The sequence below is a fragment of the Cherax quadricarinatus genome, unplaced genomic scaffold (genome assembly GCF_038502225.1).
Source record: "Cherax quadricarinatus isolate ZL_2023a unplaced genomic scaffold, ASM3850222v1 Contig2320, whole genome shotgun sequence".
Lineage (NCBI taxonomy): Eukaryota > Metazoa > Arthropoda > Malacostraca > Decapoda > Parastacidae > Cherax > Cherax quadricarinatus.
Genome location: NW_027197346.1, coordinates 31,051 through 49,663, shown reverse-complemented (window position 1 = coordinate 49,663; position 18,613 = coordinate 31,051). Strand labels below are relative to the sequence as shown.

The 18,613-nt window shown below is 38.5% G+C and overlaps 1 protein-coding gene across 1 annotated transcript in view; it reads left to right on the top strand.

The window, feature by feature from the left end:
• The window catches only part of LOC128691959 (tripartite motif-containing protein 59), a 49,502-nt gene that overhangs the window by 13,052 nt on the left and 17,837 nt on the right, over positions 1 to 18,613 (top strand). Inside the window, exon 2 of the mRNA XM_070081321.1 lies at positions 7,306 to 7,493. Coding sequence (XP_069937422.1) covers positions 7,488 to 7,493 — 6 coding nt within the window. The 5' untranslated portion in view covers positions 7,306 to 7,487. The remainder of the gene's footprint in view (positions 1 to 7,305; positions 7,494 to 18,613) is intronic.

Here is an 18,613-nt window from a genome sequence, read left to right as displayed (position 1 = left end):
AACAACCACACTAAAACTTCACTAACAACCACACTAACAATCACACTAACAACCACACTAACAACCACACAAACAACCACACAAACAACCACACTAACAACCACACAAACAACCACAATAACAACTGCACTAACAACCACACTAAGAACCACACAACCACACTAACAACTGCACTAACAACTTCACTAACAACCACACTAACAACCACACTAACAACCACACTAACAACCACGCTAACAACCACACTAACAACCACACTAACAACCACACTAACAACCGCACTAACAACCACGCTAACAACCACACTAACAACCACACTAACAACCACACTAACAACCACACTAACAACCACACTAACAACCACGCTAACAACCACACTAACAACCACACTAACAACCACACTAACAACCACGCTAACAACCACACTAACAACCACACTAACAACCACACTAACAACCATACTAACAACCACGCTAACAACCACACTGATAACTTATGTTATTGTTATTTTTTATTTATTTATTAATTTGAACATGATACAGAGAAGTACAAAGGAATACAGTTATTAAAGTGTAACATGCCAAAGCCCCTTGTATGCAGAGCATTATGGGCAGGCTTAAAGTTAACTTAAGATTAACTAAGCAATGATATATTCAGTGGTATAAACATTATTGTAAACAGATAACAATTTAGCACAAATGAGTATTACAAAGACAGGTCATATGGTCATTTACTGTGTTGCTGAGCATTCAGTAGAATGGAGTATTGTGTTAGGTAATGTAATAAAAAAAAAAAGTTTGATTGGGCCACAGGTTAGACATTTATGAGATACAATAATGAGATACAATTTATGAGATACAATTATTCAGTATTTATTTAGTTGTGGGTGAGTAAGTGATTTTTTGAGAAGAGACTTGAATTTATAAACAGGTAGTGTTTCTTTTATATTTACAGGTAATGAATTCCAGATTTTAGGGCCTTTTATGTGCATTGAGTTTTTGCATAGCGTGAGATGGACACGAGGAATATCAAAGAGTGATCTGTGCCTTGTGTTATGGTCATGTGTTCTGTTGAGGTTGGCAAGGAGATGTTTGAGGGGAGGGTTAATATCAGAGTTGAGTGTTCTATGTATGTAATAGGTGCAGTAATAAGTATGAATGTTTTGTATGGTGAGTAGGTTGAGTGTATTGAATATTGGTGGAGTGTGCTGCCTGTAGTGAGAATTTGTTATCATTCTAACTGCAGCCTTTTGTTGGGTAATTAGTGGTCTGAGATGGTTAATTGTTGTTGAGCCCCATGCACAAATTCCATAGGTGAGATAGGGGTAAATAAGTGAGTGATATAGGGCCAGGAGGGCTGACTGTGGAACATAGTACCGTATCTTCGATAGTATGCCTACAGTCTTGGAAATTTGTTTTGAAATTTGTTGTATATGTGTTTGAAATTTGAGTCTATTATCAAGGTGGATTCCTAAGAATTTTCCCTCTGTTAGTTTTGTGATAGGTGATCCGTTTATCAATATGTTAAGAGGGACATCTGTGGCTCTGTTACCAAACTGAATGAAGTAGGTTTTGTAAATATTGAGAGTAAGTTTCCTAATCATCATCCAGGTAGATATTTTCTGTAATTCGGTATTTACAGTATTTTCTAGCATGATTCGGCTTGGGTGAGAGAAGATGTATGTACAGTGGAACCTCAAAATTCGAACGTATCACATATCGAACGTTTCAAAAATAGAACCCTTGTTTCGAATCAACTTTGTCCCTATTATCGAAAGCACCCCTATTTTCGGACCGCCGGGTACATGATCTGTCCGCCAGCCCGCTCTGTCCGCATCCCCACGCAAGCACCGTGAGCCAGTCTAGCTTTGTTTATGCTTGAGTGAAAACTAACCTGCGCTCTCATTCAAACATTTTATGATTATATTATTGTGTTTAGTGCTTGTGGGACTGTGAAATAAGCTGCCATGGGCCCAAAGAAACTTACTAGTGGTACCCCTGTGGTAAAGAAAGTGAGGAACACCATAGATGTGAAGAAGGAAATAAGACAGAAGTATGAGAGTGGTATGAGACTTGTTGAGCTTGCCAGGATGTACAGAGGACTGTGGACAGTTATTTTGGGAGACAAAAACAGAGGACTGTGGACAGTTATTTTGTAAGACAGAAACAGACAACTGTAGACAGTTATTTTGTGAGACAGGGGTCCAGTGACTCTCAAGCCAGTCCTAGTAGCATTAAAATACAGAGAAGGGAAGTAACCCCAGAGAGGGCTTTGATACCTGAAGTCCTCATGGAGTGGAATTCTCCTTCCAAACACTAACCCCAACTCCCTCTCTCCTCCTCCCTATCTGTGTGTATGTAAAACTGTAATTAATCTCTATAAAATGTGTTTTTTTTTTTTTTGTGAATATTTTTGGGTTTCTGGAATGGATTAATTGTATTTCTATTATTTCTTATGGGAAATATTGCTTCGATTTTCAGACTTTTCGAATTTAGAAGTAGCTCCTGGAATGGAGTAAATTCGAAATTTGAGGTTCCACTGTAGTGTCATCTGCAAATAGTGTGGGTTTGAGTAATTGCGATGCATTTGGTAGGTCGTTTATGTAAACGAGAAAGATAAGAGGGCCAAGGACACTTCCCTGTGGGACTCCAACTGTAATTGGTTGTGTGGAAGAGTTTGCTCCATTTGTGTACACATATTGGCTTCTGTTGCTAAGGTATGACTTTAGGAGCAAATCATGGTCAACTGTATCAAAAGCTTTACGTAAATCAATGAAGATCCCCAATGGGACTTCTTTTTTCTTTAGTGCAGTGTATATTTGTTCTAGCATGTGTATAATAGCATCATTCATATTTTTATTAGGCCTGAACCCAAACTGACAGGTTGAGTATGTTGTGGGAGATGAGGTAGGAATACATTCGCTTATGAATTAATTTTTCAAAGATTTTAGAGAGAGGATGTAAGTTGGATATTGGCCTATAGTTATTCAAGTCTGTTTGATCTCCTCCTTTATGTATCGGGGTGACCCACTGTTCTTCTTTATTTTTTATTTTATTAACACACTGGCCGATTCCCACCAAGGCAGGGTGGCCCAAAAAAGAAAAACTTTCACCATCATTCACTCCATCACTGTCTTACCAGAGGGGTGCTTTACACTACAGTTATAAAACTGCAACGTTAACACCCCTCCTTCAGAGTGCAGACACTGTACTTCCCATCTCCAGGACTCAAGTCCGGCCTGCCGGTTTCCCTGAATCCCTTCATAAATGTTATTTTGCTCACACTCCAACAGCACGTCAAGTATTAAAAACCATTTGTCTCCATTCACTCCTATCAAATAATAGTCACACATGCTTGCTCGAAGTCCAAGCCCCTTGCACACAAAACCTCCTTTACCCCATCCCTCCAACCTTTCCAAGGCTGACCCCTACCCTGCCTTCCCTCCACTACAGATTGATACACTCTTGAAGTAATTCTGTTTCATTCCATTCTCTCTACATGTCCGAACCACCTCAACAACCCTTCCTCAGCCCTCTGGACAACAGTTTTGGCAATCCTGCACCTCCTCTTAACTTCCTAACTACGAATTCTCTGCATTATATTCACACCACACATTGCCCTCAGACATGACATCTCCACTGCCTCCAGCCTTCTCCTCGCTGCAACATTCATCACCCATGCTTCACACCCATATAAGAGTGTTGGTAAAACTATACTCTCATACATTCCCCTCTTTGCTTCCAAGGACAAAGTTCTTTGTCTCCACAGACTCCTAAGTGCACCACTCATCCTTTTCCCCTCATCAATTCTATGATTCACCTCATCTTTCATAGACCCATCTGCTGACATGTCCACTCCCAAATATCTGAATACATTCACCTCCTCCATACTCTCTCCCTCCAATCTGATATCCAATCTTTCATCACCTAATCTTTTTGTTATCCTCATAACTTTACTCTTTCCTGTATTCACCCTTAATTTTCTTCTTTTACATACCCTACCAAATTCATCCACCAACCTATGCAACTTCTCTTCAGAATCTCCCAAGAGCACAGTGTCATCAGCAAAGAGCAACTGTGACAACTCCCACTTTATGTGTGATTCTTTATCTTTTAACTCCACGCCTCTTCCCAAGACCCTCACATTTACTTCTCTTACAACCCCATCTATAAATATATTAAACAACCACGGTGACATCACACATCCTTGTCTAAGGCCTACTTTTACTGGGAAATAATCTCCCTCTTTCCTACATACTCTAACTTCTTCATTATTATATACTGTTATTACTGTTGTGTTATGCTGTTATTACTGTTGTGTTATGCTGTTATTACTGTTGTGTTATGCTGTTATTACTGTTGTGTTATGCTGTTATTACTGTTGTGTTATGCTGTTATTACTGTTGTGTTATGCTGTTATTACTCTGCTGTTATGCTGTTATTACTGTGCTGCTCTGCTGTTATACTGTTATTTCTGTGCTGTTCTGTTATGTTATATATTGTTATTACTCTGCTGTTCTGCTGTTAAACCCTGATATTTCTGATTTACGATGCTTTTTTTCCCACTTTGCTGTTACTGTGCCATTACCCACTTATTGTGCTGTTACTGTGCCATTACCCACTTACTGTGCTGTTACTGTGCCATTACCCACTTACTGTGCTGTTACTGTGCCATTACCCACTTATTGTGCTGTTACTGTGCCATTACCCACTTACTGTGCTGTTACTGTGCCATTACCCACTTACTGTGCTGTTACTGTGCCATTACCCACTTATTGTGCTGTTACTGTGCCATTACCCACTTACTGTGCTGTTACTGTGCCATTACCCACTTACTGTGCTGTTACTGTGCCATTACCTACTTACTGTGCTGTTACTGTGCCATTACCCACTTACTGTGCTGTTACTGTGCCATTACCCACTTACTGTGCTGTTACTGTGTTATTACCCACTTACTGTGTTGTTACTGTGTTATTACCCACTTACTGTGCTGTTACTGTGTCATTACCCACTTACTGTGCTGTTACTGTGCCATTACCCACTTACTGTGCTGTTACTGTGCCATTACCCACTTACTGTGCTGTTACTGTGCCATTACCCACTTACTGTGCTGTTACTGTGTCATTACCCATTTATTGTGCTGTTACTGTGTTATTACCCACTTACTGTGCTGTTACTGTGTTATTACCCACTTACTGTGCTGTTACTGTGTCATTACCCACTTACTGTGCTGTTACTGTGTTATTACCCACTTACTGTGTTGTTACTGTGTCATTACCCACTTACTGTGCTGTTACTGTGTCATTACCCACTTACTGTGCTGTTACTGTGTCATTTCTCACTTACTGTGCTGTTACTGTGTTATTACCCACTTACTGTGCTGTTACTGTGTCATTACCCACTTACTGTGCTGTTACTGTGTTATTACCCACCTACTGTGCTGTTACTATGTCATTACCCACTTACTGTGCTGTTACTGTGTCATTACCCACTTACTGTGCTGTTACTGTGTTATTACCCACCTACTGTGCTGTTACTGTGTCATTACCCACTTAATGTGCTGTTACTGTGTCATTACCCACTTACTGTGCTGTTACTGTGTCATTACCCACTTAATGTGCTGTTACTATGTCATTACCCACTTACTGTGCTGTTACTGTGTCATTACCCACTTACTGTGCTGTTACTGTGTCATTACCCACTTATTGTGCTATTACTATGTCATTACCCACTTACTGTGCTGTTACTTTGCCATTACCCACTTACTGTGCTATTACTATGTAATGACCCACTTACTACACTGTGAGTGTTATTTTGATCTTACTAAATTATGCAGGTGTGATGTTTAAGGTTAGGAAGCCTTTAATTAAGTAACTGTGATTTTGATTACTTCAAGGTTTGTCTGTCTTTGGTCAATTTAATGACTCGGTATGACCAAATTCTTTGTTGTTTTGTTTGTAAGTTTTCCATTCTATCAGTTAAGCATAAACTTCTTATTTATCTATCAGCACTACCCTATAAAGTGCCCAGAAGTCGGTATATTTGGCATATTTTACACAACATTTCACAAATTCCGGTTTACCTGGAGTATACTTGGAGAGAGTTCTGGGGGTCAATGCCCCCATGGCCCAGTCTGTGACCAGGCCTCGTGGTGGATGAAGGCCTGATCAACCAGGCTGTTACTGCTGTCTGCATGCAATCCAACATATTAACCACAGCCTGACTGGTCAGGTGCTGAGTTAAGGTGCCTGTCCAGTGCCTGCTTGAAGTCAGCCAGGGGTCTTGAAGACAGCCAGGGGTCTTGAAGACAACCAGGGGTCTTGAAGACAGCCAGGGGTCTTGAAGACAGCCAGGGGTCTTGAAGACAGCCAGGGGTCTTGAAGACAGCCAGGGGTCTTGAAGACAGCCAGGGGTCTTGAAGACAGCCAGGGGTCTTGAAGACAGCCAGGGGTCTTGAAGACAGCCAGGGGTCTTGAAGACAGCCAGGGGTCCAATGGTAGTTCCTCTTATGTAACTGCCTCTTAAGTGTGCTGGGAGGCAGTTTAAAAACATTTCACAATAAATACTGTAGCCACTTCAGCCACTAAAGTAACCTTTCCTCTGATAATTAATCATGTTCTGAGCCTCTTCTATATAACACTTGCTGTCCATTTTGATTCCTTCTTTAAAAAACGAAGGGTGCTCTACCTCTGCTTTTCAGGAAATTCGTAAAAAATAAATTACTATATACGTATAATTTATTTCCACGATTTTGAGTTCTTCTTCAGTCCACTTTTAATCTTAAACTGACTAAATAACGAAAAAAGGCACAATACCGTGACTGGAACGATATACAAATAACCCGCACATAGAAGAGAGGAGCTTTGTTAATGGTCCAAGTCGGACCGAAAGATCGTCGTTAGCTCTTCTCTTCTATGTGCAGGTTATTTGTGTATCTTAAACTGACAAAACTAATCTCCATCTCACTAGCATGTCTTATAGTCTTTCAATTGGGTCTCAGAAGAAGCTAGTAAAACCACCCTGGAAAATGCCTCAGTTACTATATTAACCCAATCAAGTAAGAGATTAGTTGTACCCATCATGCTATTTCAGGGACAGTATTTTTTTATACACTGGACACCTACTGCAATGATCCATTCTCTCATGTCTAGACCAAAATTTACTGCTCACAGCATATCTGAGAGCACTGTGACTAAGATGTTGATCTACATCTGTGACACTGATTCAACTGATATAGATCTACATGAATAACAATGAAAGGGTTAATATTTGTCCAGTGTAATTTAAGTAATTATCTTTAACACAGGCAATATTACGTCCAGTTCTACTGATTGTCGACCACAGGCAAAAACCACGTTTCACTGTTTGATCAATAACCACAAGGAATATCACGTCCAGTCTCTCTGTTTGAACACTGGCAACAGGCAACATCACTCCAGTCCCACTGTTGACTGCTGAAGAAATTCGAGTACCACTGACAGCTCATCAATGATGGTAAGAACAATTTACATACCACTCACAGTTTATCATTGATGGGAAAGAGAGATGGTTCTTGTGTACTCACTGTGGTTTTCTCATCTAGGTGAGTCTCTTGCTCTTGGGACTCCACCTTTGCTCATAATAAATTATCTGATATACTGATTATCTATTTGTAAGGTCATTGTCAGAAATAATTAGCTTATATTTCCTAGTTCATTTGAACTCCTAGTTTCCATTTGTGTTTCATTAATTTCACTCCAGTGTTGAACATCTTAACAGACACATACCAGGGAACTCCTGAGACCGAAAGGTTTTTATTAAACCAAAAGATAACAGAACCTACTTGAAGTGACATTGAACTAAATTTTATCTTAACAGATAACTAGGAATGAATTAAAAACATAATATTAAGTACAAGAAACTGGTCATTGACATACAAGTAAATCTAAATTCATATTTTGGCAATGGAAAGTTCATCAGATTTACTACAGGTCAGCCATCACTAATCCGGCAGTCAGTTATCTGGTTCTATCAGTAATCTGGCACTAATTTTGGCTAGCATAATTTCAAATTTTATCATTATACTGACTCAGAAATTGCACAGATGGTTGTAAATCCACAGCAGCAAGCCAGTGGAGGAGAAAGCAGTGATGAAAATGAGGAAGATGTAGCAGAGTCTCTATTGATAGGTTAATTAAGTGTATTCTAACCTAACCACTCTGTAATCCAGGAAACTCACTAATCCAGCACACTACAGGTCCCAATGATGCTGGATTAGTGATGATCAACCTGTATCATTAACCCTTAAACTATCCAAAGGAAGATCTATGGTTTGTTTTACATGCTTTCTTATGGAGAAAATCAAGGTTGGAGCGCTATGCGCGCAAACGTAGATCTGCGTTTTGTTTTACATACAGTGGAACCTCAAAAATCGAACTGCTCCCAACACAACCAATTATGTAAGTGTATTTTTGTAAGTGCTTTTATAAGTGTATTTTTGAGGGTCTGAAATGGACTAATCTAATTTACATTATTCCTGATGGGAATAAATTAATTCGGTAAAGGCACTCGAACAGCCCTCTGGACTGAAGAAAGTTCGATATTTGAGGTTCCACTGCACTTTCTTATTTAGAAAATCAAGGCCGGAGTGCTATGTGCGCAAACGTAGATCTACGTTTGGACAGTTTAAGGGTTAATCCAAGGACTGACTATTAAATGTTCCTTGGGAAATCATCCTGAGCACACTTAGCCCAAAATAATTTATAAAAAAAGTCAGTTGCAACCTGGAGTTTACTTGGATTTAATTTTGGAGGTCACCTCTCATTGGTCCGGTCTTACTAAGACTGGACTAATAAGTATAATGTGGAGTAAAATAATTAATAAAATCTCCTTTTTTTTTCACTATAAAACTAAGTTTTAAAACATGGGATAATTATATCAGTAATTAATGTGGTCATGGGCAGCCTGGATTTTGTACTGTGTCAGTATTCCTCACACAATTTTTTGTAATACTCTACAAATTTCTACTAATTTTATTTTTTACCCTCATCATGAAAGTCAAGGAATGTGTATATACAGTACAGTGGAGGTTATGATACAGTACTGTTTGTGTACTTACAGTACAGTGTAACTTATGATACAGTACTGTTGGTGTACTTACAGTACAGTGGATGTTATGATACAGTACTGTTTGTGTACTTACAGTACAGTGTAACTTATGATACAGTACTGTTGGTGTACTTACAGTACAGTGTAACTTATGATACAGTACTGTTTGTGTACTTACAGTACAGTGTAACTTATGATACAGTACTGTTGGTGTACTTACAGTACAGTGGATGTTATGATACAGTACTGTTTGTGTACTTACAGTACAGTGTAACTTATGATACAGTACTGTTGGTGTACTTACAGTACAGTGTAACTTATGATACAGTACTGTTTGTGTACTTACAGTACAGTGTAACTTATGATACAGTACTGTTGGTGTACTTACAGTACAGTGGATGTTATGATACAGTACTGTTTGTGTACTTACAGTACAGTGTAACTTATGATACAGTACTGTTGGTGTACTTACAGTACAGTGTAACTTATGATACAGTACTGTTTGTGTACTTACAGTACAGTGTAACTTATGATACAGTACTGTTGGTGTACTTACAGTACAGTGGATGTTATGATACAGTACTGTTTGTGTACTTACAGTACAGTGGATGTTATGATACAGTACTGTTTGTGTACTTACAGTACAGTGGATGTTATGATACAGTACTGTTTGTGTACTTACAGTACAGTGGAGGTTATGATACAGTACTGTTGGTGTACTTACAGTACAGTGTAACTTATGATACAGTACTGTTGGTGTACTTACAGTACAGTGTAACTTATGATACAGTACTGTTGGTGTACTTACAGTACAGTGTAACTTATGATACAGTACTGTTGGTGTACTTACAGTACAGTGTAACTTATGATACAGTACTGTTGGTGTACTTACAGTACAGTGTAACTTATGATACAGTACTGTTGGTGTACTTACAGTACAGTGTAACTTATGATACAGTACTGTTGGTGTACTTACAGTACAGTGTAACTTATGATACAGTACTGTTGGTGTACTTACAGTACAGTGTAACTTATGATACAGTACTGTTGGTGTACTTACAGTACAGTGTAACTTATGATACAGTACTGTTGGTGTACTTACAGTACAGTGTAACTTATGATACAGTACTGTTGGTGTACTTACAGTACAGTGTAACTTATGATACAGTACTGTTGGTGTACTTACAGTACAGTGTAAGTTATGATATACTAATGTGGTCAGTTCTAGGTTAAGATGTTAATGTGGTCAGTTCTAGGTTAATATGTTAATGTGGTCAGTTCTAGGTTAAAAATGTTAATTAACACAGTTTTGAAACATTAAATATGATATAGGAAAGAATGTTTCATTGAAACTTGTTTATAAAACTGAGGTCTAAAATATGCAGCTTCCATCACTGGTTCATTCTTGTTTTAATTACGTATAAATTGGCATAGTCAGCCATTAGCATCATCTACAGTCAGCCAGGGCTACCTGGCATTAAAACTATTAAACACTTTGACATTGTAGCCCATGTTAATGCTGACAAGTCAATGTTTACACTCTGGTATGAGGTACAGTGTGAGTGAGTGTAGCTTACGACAGCTATTAAACAACACAGGCGGGGCTTGAACTCACAGTTAGTGAGTCGTAAAACTCCAGACCGACGTATTGCCTGATTTTAACCCCTTGATTGTCGCAACCCCAAATCCTGAGGTGCCTCCTGGTGTTGCAAAATTTCCAGAAAAAAAAAAAAAATTCTTATGAAATGATAGAGAATCTTTTCCCGATTGTAATGACACCAAAAGAACGAAATTTGATGGGAAATGTATGGAATTACGCTCTCGCGAAGTTAGCGACCTCGGCGATATTTACGAATCGGCAATTTTGCCCACTTTGAGCCCTATTTTCAGATAATTCCATTGTTCCAGTCGACCAAACTCATAGCTATTTCTTTAGAACTCCATTTGTTCTATCGATTGAGTACAAGAAACTGCCTATTTACCGATTTCAACTACCCAGTAATGTGGTAAAAAATTTGCAATTTGGCCAATTTCACGCAATTTAAAAAATATGCCAATTTCAAAATAGGGTCCAGAATGAACAATACAGACATTCCTGGCTCTAAAATAACATTTTCTTTGTTCATCAGTCATGTCTCCAGGCCCCTCTGATATTACTCTTGCTTTCTATTTTGAATTTTTATTCAAACAAAAAATAGAAGATTTACTGTTATGCAGACTACTGGAGTATTGTAATAATTATATAAATAATGTCAACCCATTCATGACTGCATATCAGAATGGCTAGTTGGACATTTATTGGACAGTGACATCATTTGTTTACTTTTGAACATGAGCAAAAATCAAACATTTCCCCTTCTTTGAGCTCCATTTCAAGGTTCTTTTCATAGTATAACCAATCAAAATCACCTCTATTTCTATAATATGTTTTCCATTCTATCAAATGAGACCAAGAAAACGAGAATACAACCATAAATACTATACGAAAATACACCACAAAGACGGCATTTTAATCCAAAATAACGGTCGGAGTTTTTTTTTCTCATTATGTACTGCATGCTGCAGGATTTCTTTTGTATGGTGCACACTGACCACACACTCATTTTCTCACATGTGGTCCTACCAGCTTTCTCCTGCTTGATTTGAAGCCCCAAGAATGTATGAGTATATATGCATCAAACACGGTGGTTGTATATATGCGACCGAAACAGTCAAAGGGTTAATACTGTTGATGGTTTGCACTCTGGTATGAGGTACAGTGGAAGTGAGTGTAGCTTATGGCAACTATTAAACATACCATAGGGGGGGGGCTTGAACTCACGGTTAGTGAGTTGGAAAACTCCAGACCGACACATTGCCTGAGTTTAATACTGTTGATGGTTTACACGCTGGTATGAGGTACAGTGGAAGTGAGTGTAGCTTATGACAACTATTAACCCTTTGACTGTCGCGACCCCAAATCCTAAAGTGTCTGTGTTGCAAAATTTTCGAAAAAAAAAAAATTCTATGAATTGATAATCTTTTCCTGATGTTAATGACACCAAAAGTACAAAATTTGATGGAAAACGTACAGAATTATGCTCTTGCGAAGTTAGCGATCTTGGCGATGCTTACGCATCGGTAATTTCGCCCACTTTGAGCCCTATTTTCGGCCAATTCCATTGTTCCAGTTGACCAAACTCATAGCTATTTCTTTAGAACTCTATTTGTTATATCGATTGAGTGCAAGAAACCGCCCATTTAGCAATTTCAACTATGCAAGAAAGTGGTCAGAAATTGGCAATTTATCCAATTTCATGCAAATTAAAAAAGATGTCAATTTCATAATAGGGTCCAGACTGAAAAGTGCAGACATTCCAGGCACTAAAATAACATTTTCTCTGTTAATCAGTCATGCCTCCAGGCTTCTCTTATATTGCTCTTGCTTTCTATTTTGAATTTTTATTCACACAAAAAATGAAAGATTTAGTGTTATGCAGACTACTGCATTGTTGTAATAATTGCATAAATAATGTCAACCCATTCATAACTGCATATTATTATGGTTAATTGGACACTTATTAGACAATGACATCATTTGTTTACTCTCGAACATCAGCAAAAATCGAACATTTCAGCTACTTTGAGCTAAATTTCAAGATCCTTTTCATTGTGAAACCAATCGTCTCTGTTTCTGTAATATGTCTTCCATTTTATCAAATGAGACCAAGAAAACGAGAATACAACCATAAATACTATACAAAAATACACGAAATACAACGAAAATACACCTCAAAGTCGGCATTTTAATCCAAAACATGGTAGGAGTTTTTTTTTTTTTTTTTTTTTAATTATGTGCTGCATGCTGCAGGATTTTTTTTTTTTTTTTTTTTTTTTTTTTGTACTGTGCACACTGACCACACAGACCCGTGTGGGTATACCAGCTTTCTCCCGCTTGTATTGAAGTCGCTTGAATTTTGGAGTATAAATACGTCAACACTGGCTCGTAAGACGTATATATACAACTGAAACAGTCGAAGGTTTAATGAATCACTTACATGAGACTTGAAATTAGTTCTTGGGATTATCTCTGTCATTACAACTTGTGCTTAAGTCTTCCACTATACTGCAGTCGTATAGAGATTGTACCAACAAAAATACACCTAAATGTGTCCTCTGCAGTGGAAAACATCATGCTGTTTCTGCTATTTGTCCTGAAAGGAAAAAGGAAATGCAGAAAATTCTTGAAGCCAAGAAACTGTACACTGCTAAGAAGACCACTCCCCAGGCACCGCCAACCATGTCCCAAACTTCCTTCCCAGCTCTGCCTGGATCAAGTGGGACTCCTCAGGTCTCTACCAATGGTTCCAATGTTTGGAATTCTGCCCCTCTTGGAGCGCCCCAATCTAACCCTCACTTACACCATACACAAATGCAACAACAAGGTTCAGTATCATCTCCTATGTCTCAGGTATCCACAGCCGGGGATATGACGAGAGCACAACTAATGTACATGATGGCCAAAGACATAGCAGGTGGTGACATTCAACTCTCCTCTCAGGTTTTAAATGATCTGTTAATGGCTAATGGGATTACTCCCATCACTATCCCAGAAAATGTGAAGGCTATTATGACCCAGCCTTCTCATAACAAGAAGTATGTTCCCTACTCTGCATCTAAAAATAAGCCTAAGTCATCCCTGGCTCAGGGATCGCCCACCTCACAAACCCAGGTTGTCAACTCCCCTCAACCCGATAAGTCAACACCTGAACATAACAGTGCCCCAGAAAGTGGTGCCTACTCTCCTGCTATTGAAGCTGATCCTGTTGAACAGGAACTTTCCCAGGGTAACTCACCTTGCCTGCCTACTTTTCCCTTGGAGCCTCCACAGTCTCCCATTAACTCTCACGAGCCTCTGCTTCCTGTAACAGGGAATAACACACCTCAGTTTTCTGATGATGACTCTAACGATTCTAATGAGTCTGTTAATATTACTACCTCTAGTGAAGATGATGGCATTCTTAATACACAAGCACCTACGCAAAAGTTTCCTCCTCCCCTTGATGAGTCCAGCAGGGATAGTGTTGATACAACACGTGACATTACTTGCAGGCGTTCAGACCGCAGTACACGAGCGAAGTGCAAGAAATAATGGGGATTACAATTTTCCAACTTAATGTTCGACATTTCTTTAATAACCGTTACCTTCTTGAGGTTGAACTACATAATTACAATCCTGATGTTATACTTCTGAACGAGACAGCTGCAAGAGTTGATCAATATATTAAATTACGTGGTTACTCTACTGTGGAGAAATCGAGAGGACCATTTAGTGGAGTAGCCATCTTAGTAAAATTAGGCTATACATTTAAAAATATTCATGTTGATGAAGATAACATTCTTGCAATAGAAATGACAACGTCTCATGGACAACTAGTGATAGTAACTGGATATTTTCCCCCGAGACAACAATATATAGAGTCAATTCCTCTACATAGGATATTAAGTAGGAATATTCCAACAATTCTAGCGGGAGATTTTAATGCTCATCACCCTGCCCTCTTCAACTGTGGAGCTGGTATTCCACTGGGTGACTTAAAAGAAAAACAACTCTTTAATATCATGACAGCTAGAAACTTGTCATTTCAAGGCCCATTCTTTAAATCGTACATTGGACCTCGTCCAGGGACACCAGATATAGTACTGACAAACAGAGACTGTGACATCTTTCACTGTCGTATATCTCCTGGTGGAAACGTAGGATCTGACCATATCCCTGTTATAATACAACTCCAAACTTCTCCATTTAGAATACCTGTACCACCTAAACCCAATCTTAGCACCCTTACCTTCCAATGCAATTGATGATGCAATCAGGTCCCTGCATAATCGAATAATTGAAGCTACTAATGCAACTTGTCAATTAGCTTCCACAAAGATATACCAACAATATAAACCTACCAGGGAAATTAGAGACAATTTACGAAATTATCAAGCAGAATGTCGAAGGCATCTTCAAACGCGACAACCACCAGCAGCTACACTGCACCGATTAAGGCACGAATTAATTAACATGATTAGTCATCACAAACGGGACATATGGAAATTTCTAGTTCTTCAAGTTAATCAGTATAAACGAGAACCAGCAAAATTTTGGAGTAAGATCCGACAACTTTTAGGGGCAAAGCACAAGGCTCCTAACTACCTAGTTCATACCTTCACTGATGAGGATGATGAAGATGTTGAAATTAAACTTGACGATCCACAGGACCAGGCTAATTTAATGGGTGATGTATGGGAGAAAATTCTCTCCCATAATAACAGTCGTCAATTTAACAATAATCAATATCAGTTGGTAAATGAATGGAGAGATGAGAACTTGGATGATCTACAACCACTACCTTCCATCGATACTTCAACTCTTGAAGATACCCACCCGCTTACTAGACCTATTACATTACTAGAGATAAGTCAGGTTATTGGAAGAATGAGAAATAGAGCACCTGGCCTCTCTGGAATAACAATGAAACAAATAAAGTACCTACCTAGAAATTGTAAACAGTCTTTGGTAAATATCTTTAATGCCATCTTGGCCTCAGGACATTTTCCAGTTGTTTTTAAGACTGCTACGATGATCTTTCTTGGTAAGCCCAATAAAGACATCCACCAACCTGGGAACTATAGACCTATATCTTTACTTGAAGTCACTGGAAAAGTTCTTGAGAAAGTCATTTCCAACAGATTGAACTACTATATGGAGTTTAATCACTTTTTTACTGAAAAACAATTTGGCTTTAGAACACATAGAGGTACCAATCATGCAATAAATGTTATTTTCGATACTGTAGCAAGTCTAAAACATCAGGGGAATCTTGCCTTAATTGCCACCAGAGATGTTGATAAAGCTTTTGATAGCTTATGGCATGATGGCCTTATATACAAACTCATTGACCTACCAGACCATAACTGGACTTTTCTCAGATTAATATATAATTTCTTAACTCAAAGAAAAATCATTCCCACCTTTCATGGCAGGTCGACAGAGCCTTTTATACTGACAGCTGGTGTCCCGCAAGGATCTTGTCTCAGTCCACTCCTGTTCAACATTTATGTGAATGACCTTCCTCAACCAGAGTTTAATGACACAATTGTGACACAGTTTGCAGATGATGTTATTCATGTCGTCTCATCAACTCCGGTAACAGGAAAATACAAGTACGAGAGAGTCATAGAGAAAATGAATATTGAACTTCGTCGAACATCTAATTGGGAAAAGAAATGGAGAATTACAACTAATCCTGACAAGGTCCTTGTTAGCACGATAGGATGTTTTGCATCAACAATTGAAGATAAAGGAGGTATCTCCATCAGAGGTACACCTGTAGCCATTAGAAACCCTAACAAGATTTTGGGATATGAAATCGACAGGCTGCTCCATTCAACATCTCATGTAACTAAAAAGATCAACATAGCCAAAGCCGGTCTTAGCAGACTCTTTCGATTCAATCAAGTCCCTCAACATGTCAAAAAACATCTGTATAAAATGATAATAAGACCAATACTCGAATACCCTTGTGTCCCAATGTCATTAACAACAAAGACCAACATGCTCCGGTTACAAAGGGTCCAGAATGGAGCTCTTCGCTTCATCACCAATACCACGAGGAGAGACAGAGTTAAAATGGCAGATTTACACATACAAGAAGATATTACTGCCATAAATGTATGCCTTGACACCTTAAAAAAGAAACAACTTTATACAATGCAAGAACTATACATGCCAGATAGAGAACATTCTATACAAGTGGTAAATACCACGGATTATACTATCACTACTCCTCTTCACAGGACTCAACGAATGACTCTCCCACAAAGGGTCCGTCGCTTTATTCATAAAGATGATTACCCACGACCCATGATATTGAGCAACCTCCCTGATGAAGAGGATTGGGTACCACCAGAACCCTTCTATGTATACTGAGAAAATCCTCGCCCCCAATTAGGGAGACATCATATATAACTTTCTAATGTAAAAATTATGCTATTTACTATGGCTGGACACCACCTGTAAGAAGCCATTGTCACAAAATTTATAAACTGGCCAGAAAATTATGCCTTCCTTGTCGCATAAACATCCGTTGTGCAATCGCAAAAAAAAAAAAGCAATTGCAACTTGTATAATTACTACCAATTCAGAGTCATGTACTTATAAATCTGTTATATCTATGTGACTTTGATGGGTTAGTCTTATACCCCTTAATTAACCCTTTGAGGGTCGACAGGCCCTCTCCGAAACTCGTTCTCAGGGTCGGCCAAATTTAAAAAAAAAAAAATTATTTTCTCTTATGAAAAGATAGAGAATCTTTTCCCGATCATAAAGACACCAAAAGTTTGAAATTTGATAGAAAACTTACGGAATTATGCTCTCGCAAAGTTAACGGTCTCGGCGATGTTTACGCATCGGCGATTTTGCCCACTTTGAGCCCCATTTTCGGCCAATTTCACTGTACTAGTCGACAAAAAACATGAATATTTCGCTAGAACTCCATTTTTTCTATCGAATGGGTGCAAGAAACCACTCATTTATGAAATTCAACTATCCAATACAGTGGTCAGAATATAGCAATTTTGCCAATTTCACACAAATTTCAAAAGATGCCAATTTCCGAATAGGGTCCAGAATAAACAAGAAAGACATTCTTGGCACTAAAATGACATTTCCTCTGGTCATTAGTCACGTCTCAAGGCCCCTCTTATATTCTTTTGCTTTCCACTTTGAATTTTTATTCTCACAAAAAATTGAAGATTTACTGTTATGCAGACTACTGCATTAGTGTAAGAAATGGTATAAATATTATTGGTGCACTTGTGAAAGAATATTAGACTCACCAGTTGACGTGTATTGCACGCTTGGCACAATTTGTTTACTTTTGAAGTTTGGTAAAAATCGAACATTTCTGCTACTTTGAGCTCAATTTCAAGGCACTTTTCTTTGTAAAACCAGTCAAAATCATCTCAATTTCTGTAATATGTCTTCCATTCTATAAAATGAGACCAAGAAAACTAGAATACAACAATAAATACCATACGAAAATACACTGCAAAGTCGCTGATTTATTAAAAAAAAATGGTCAAAGTTTTTTTTTTCTCATTATGCACTGTGTGCTGCAGGATTTTTTTTAGACTGTGCACACTGACCACATAGACCCATTCTTTCATATGAAGGCCTACCAGCTTTCTCCCACTAGATTTGAGGCCGCTAGAATTTATGCGTACTAGTACGGCACCAACCCTGGCGTGCAAGCCATACCAGTACGGCACCAACCCTGAAAGTGTTAAGAAGCCACGGTATTGCGATTTCTTATTGTTAAACTAGATTCCGATTTTTAGTTTTAACCTTTATAGCTCAACTGCATCAGTTGCGGTGTTACCACTTCGGGGTCCAGACCACTGATCTGAAACTTGTCCACAGAGGTCCAAAAAATTTCAAACGAGTTTTTTTTGTATTTTTTTTATGAAGTGGTAGATTATCTTTTTCTGAATGTAAT